The sequence below is a fragment of the Saccostrea echinata genome, unplaced genomic scaffold (assembly GCF_033153115.1).
Source record: "Saccostrea echinata isolate AGI-Se365-2 ecotype Australia unplaced genomic scaffold, CSIRO_AGI_Sech_v1 ptg000002l, whole genome shotgun sequence".
NCBI lineage: Eukaryota > Metazoa > Mollusca > Bivalvia > Ostreida > Ostreidae > Saccostrea > Saccostrea echinata.
Window position 1 is genome coordinate 19,988,246 of NW_026889751.1, and position 4,070 is coordinate 19,992,315.

General features: G+C 33.0%; 1 protein-coding gene across 1 annotated transcript; it reads left to right on the plus strand.

The window, feature by feature from the left end:
* The first annotated feature begins 1,239 nt into the window (after positions 1–1,239).
* On the plus strand, positions 1,240–2,030 carry LOC133178110 (bile acid-CoA:amino acid N-acyltransferase-like). Its single transcript, XM_061312869.1, has 2 exons — positions 1,240–1,456; positions 1,792–2,030. Exons 1-2 carry the CDS (start codon positions 1,240–1,242, stop codon positions 2,028–2,030), a joined length of 456 nt encoding a protein of 151 aa, XP_061168853.1.
* The last annotated feature ends 2,040 nt before the right edge of the window (positions 2,031–4,070 follow it).

The window sequence follows — 4,070 nt, forward strand, 5'->3', positions numbered from 1 at the left end:
GTTACATTAATTATGGGCCCATATCAGTCGGATGGGAAAAACAATGATGCTAATAATTTGAATAAAGCTTTAATAAAAGATGACACTTTACTGAATTGGTTAAGAAAAAATGAGACTTGTTTTAGACAGAGGTTCTAGAGATTCATAATATGTTATTGAGTCCGTAAGTTTGAGATCTGAGTCATCATATTTTCTGGGGAAGGGAGAAAAGCAGCATCAATACCAGTAAGTTTAACAAAGATAAGATGGGCTTTAGAATCTGCAAATGCGGTGTAAATCTCAGAAATATGTTGCTACAAATACACACCATTTATTGGATATTTGTTAAGCAGGTAGTCGAGGAATAAAGGGTATGCAGGACCTAACTACCTTCTAACTATTTTCTTCTCAAATAACCCCCCCCCCCCCCCAAAAAAAAAAAAAAAAAAACAATTCCTCAAATACATATTATGAAAACATGTCCAAACTTTATGTGCAACTAAACTTAATTTTGGTTTGGAGGAATGCTTTTTTTCGTTCGTAAAAGAAATTTTATCAGACTTTATATACCGTTGTTTGGTATGTGAGTAAAAAACAAACAAAGGTTATTATTTCAACTCAAGTTCTATGCAAAAACGAATGAATTCTCGACTTCTATATTCGTATGAAAAAAAATTCATAAGTAAGTAAGAATGAATTTATGAAATTTGGTACTCGAGATCCGCCTTAGAATTTGATCAAATAATTATAATAAATACATAAATTTAAACAAAATCATAAAACTATACAAAAAAGAAACATAAATAAATAAATAGATAAAAGACCAACAGATTTTAATGCACAATTTGTAAGTGCATATGTCATGAGTTTTATACGACCCATGCCTGACCTTCAATGAAAAAAGTGGGACACGTTTTGAATGATTAAAACATGTAAAACGTATTTGCCCATCCAGATGTCCCTCAGAATTTGATAAAATTATTCTAATAAAATATAAAAATCCAAAATCACAAAACTTCATTTTACGAAAAAAATTAAGAAAAGAAAAAAAATTAATGCGCCATTTGTAAGTGCATGCGCCTTGAGTGTTACAACACAGGCATGACCTTTATAATAAAAGTGGGACACATTTTGAATGAATAAAATAGAGACAAAGTACAGGTTAAACATAGATGTAGATGTAGTATCACCATGCTGCTTTATGCCATATACATGCACTTCGTATATATTCATTCGTGTATATAAAAAAAACCGGTTACAATGTCTGGGGTAAAAACAATTGTGAAACCAACGGAAGCTCTAGTTGACGAAAGAGTTCATGTTCAACTGCAGGGTCTACCCCAAAAGATACCCGTTACTATTAAAGCCTCATTTCAGGAGGAACGCCTGAGATTCTGTTCCTATGGATGCTTTATCCCAACACAGGGAGGTCAAGTGATGGTGGAGAGACAGGCTCCGGCACAGGGAATGTACACTGGTAAGAAAATATGCTTATTGAAGGATGTTCCATATAATGCCTGATGCCATAAGAATTTTAAAGGAATAAATATACTAGTAGGAATGAATTTATTTCATATTCTGTAAGTTTTTTGATAATGAAAATTTGTATAAATTTTAACTGATGAAATACTGGTAGTGCATACTTCAAAGTGTCTATAAAACACACAAATGGGACTATGCAAAGTTCTACGCCGTCAAAATGATCTTAGACGTAACGGATATAACCATAAATCCTTGAATCCGCATAGGGTTCCGATCATCTCCCCAATCTCTTTCAAACCTTAGTTATTAAACCACTACATATTTTTATAGGTTTTGAACCCATGGGGCTATTCTGGAGTATGAGGCCCGAAACTTTTCAGGGGCAAAATATTAGACTACTAAAGAGGAGCGTGACAAAGCCCATTGTTGTGAAACTTGCTGTGTTTGAAGGATACCTCTCCTGGGATGAGCTCTTTGATACGCCCACTAAGCCCTTAGCCATATCGAAAGTTTACAGATGGTACAAATACAAGTGTTCGAAGAGAAAAAGTGAGAGAAGGAAATATTAGGGTTGTGCTTTTCACTCCTTCAGATATCACATGCGTTTTTATAGTATTTGATTTTTATTTTATACACAAACGCAAACACTGAACTACATGGCTCTTCTGATTCATTTAACAGGTCGAGGAAACTATTTTCTGTAACGTCAGAATAAATTTACATGCTAAATGAGGCACCCAAATTGACTTGCAAACCGACCAATCAGCTACATGTAAATGAGTTGCATTATTAACAAAAAAATACTACATGTACGTTTCGAAAAGGCCAGTTTTTGAAATCGCTCTCGGAAAGACATGATGCATTTTTGTAAGCATTTTACACACTTGGTATAAAACGTACATCATTATCTACTACTTCCATGCTCACATTTACATACAAATGTTTTACAACGGTAAAATTTGGGTTTTCTCCACTCCATTGTATAAGTCCGTTTGTTGACAATAGCCTGGCAGTTTTTCCCGTGCTGCACTATCAGTCAGTATGAATTTCACGTGACTATTCCCTGTTCCAAAACAAATCGACTCTGATCAGGTGTAGTCATATTGACATTGTTTACTACGCATACAACTTCGATATATATGCTACTCAATACATGTTCTATAATCAATGTACATGAGAATTTAAATACCGTACAGCAATAGACTTATGTGTTTTATAACTGCATTAACTTTTAATTTCTAGTAAACAAATAACAAAGTAACAACGAATAACACCAGTAGCATGGCAAATTTACGAATATCAAGTTATAAAAACTGGTTTCTTATTTACTTGTGAAGCTTTGTGAGCGGAATTTCAATGTACTATTTAACGTACTATTTAACACGGAAAATTGACTTTGTTTGTTATTGTGAGCATGGAAAATCTTAATTACTACCTATTCTTCGTTTTTTTCACAAAAACATTAAAAATGATTATTAGTTGACTTTCCCGCAGTCATTTGAAATCGCGTCCTAAATTTGCATGACCCACGTGTTTGTAGTAAAATATAAACATGTAGTAAGACCATCATTCTTTGGATTGGACGATTGCTCGCTGTAAGCACCTCTGTGCGTAATGACAACAATATCCATATATGGTAGATTCAGGGATTTATCAGCCTATTTTGGGAAACGCCATTTTTGGGGAATTGGGAAAAAAATATCGGCTTTTTGATGAAATTGGGAAAAATCAAAAATGTTGCTTAAATCATGTATTCAGGTGTAATTCATTTAACATTTCAGCATGAACTCTAATTTGCATGGGCAACCAAAAAAATAATTAAATATGATCCAACTTCATACAAGATCAATAATTATTATGAATAATAGACTAATAAAAGTAAAATGACTTCAATGAGTGTAAAGTGTTTATACAATTTAGGGTAGTACATTTGTGTATGAGATTCCAATTTAGGTCATTATAGAGTCTGTCTGGAGATCATAAACACATCTTCTCAAAGTCCTCTTTTAATATGTAATAATGCATTGAAAATATATTTTTCTATTTGAAATATTGCCAACAGTCCTTACCATTCACTCGTAGATCAATTGAGTAGGTAGAAACAACTTAATAAATCTATATAATTACACAATATCACCATTTTCAGAAAAAAACTGAGGAAATTCGGAATAAAAGTTGGCGATGTTTTTACAGTGTTTTTAAACACTTGTTATGACTGTACCTTTGCTACACGAATTAAATAGATGAAAATTAAAGACATTCTGACAATTTTACTTAGTGTTTTCCCAAGATGATTAAATATAAAAGCATTGTTTACCAATTGGGAAAAAATACTGCCAAATTGGGAAAAATTGGACTTATTTTCAATTGGGAATGGGGCCGAATTTCGGCCCCTGAGAAGGTACTGATAAATCCCTGCAGATTCCTCGACCTGTTTAAAGGAAAAAAGATGCGTTGTTGCAACCACTATTGAAATATAGACCACTATTGAAATAATTATTTCAAAAGTGGTTGAGAGTGCATTTTAAAACCAGGTTGCAACCACTATTGAAATAATGTTCACTGTTGAAATAATCATTTCAATAGTGGTTGAAAGTCATTTCAAAAAA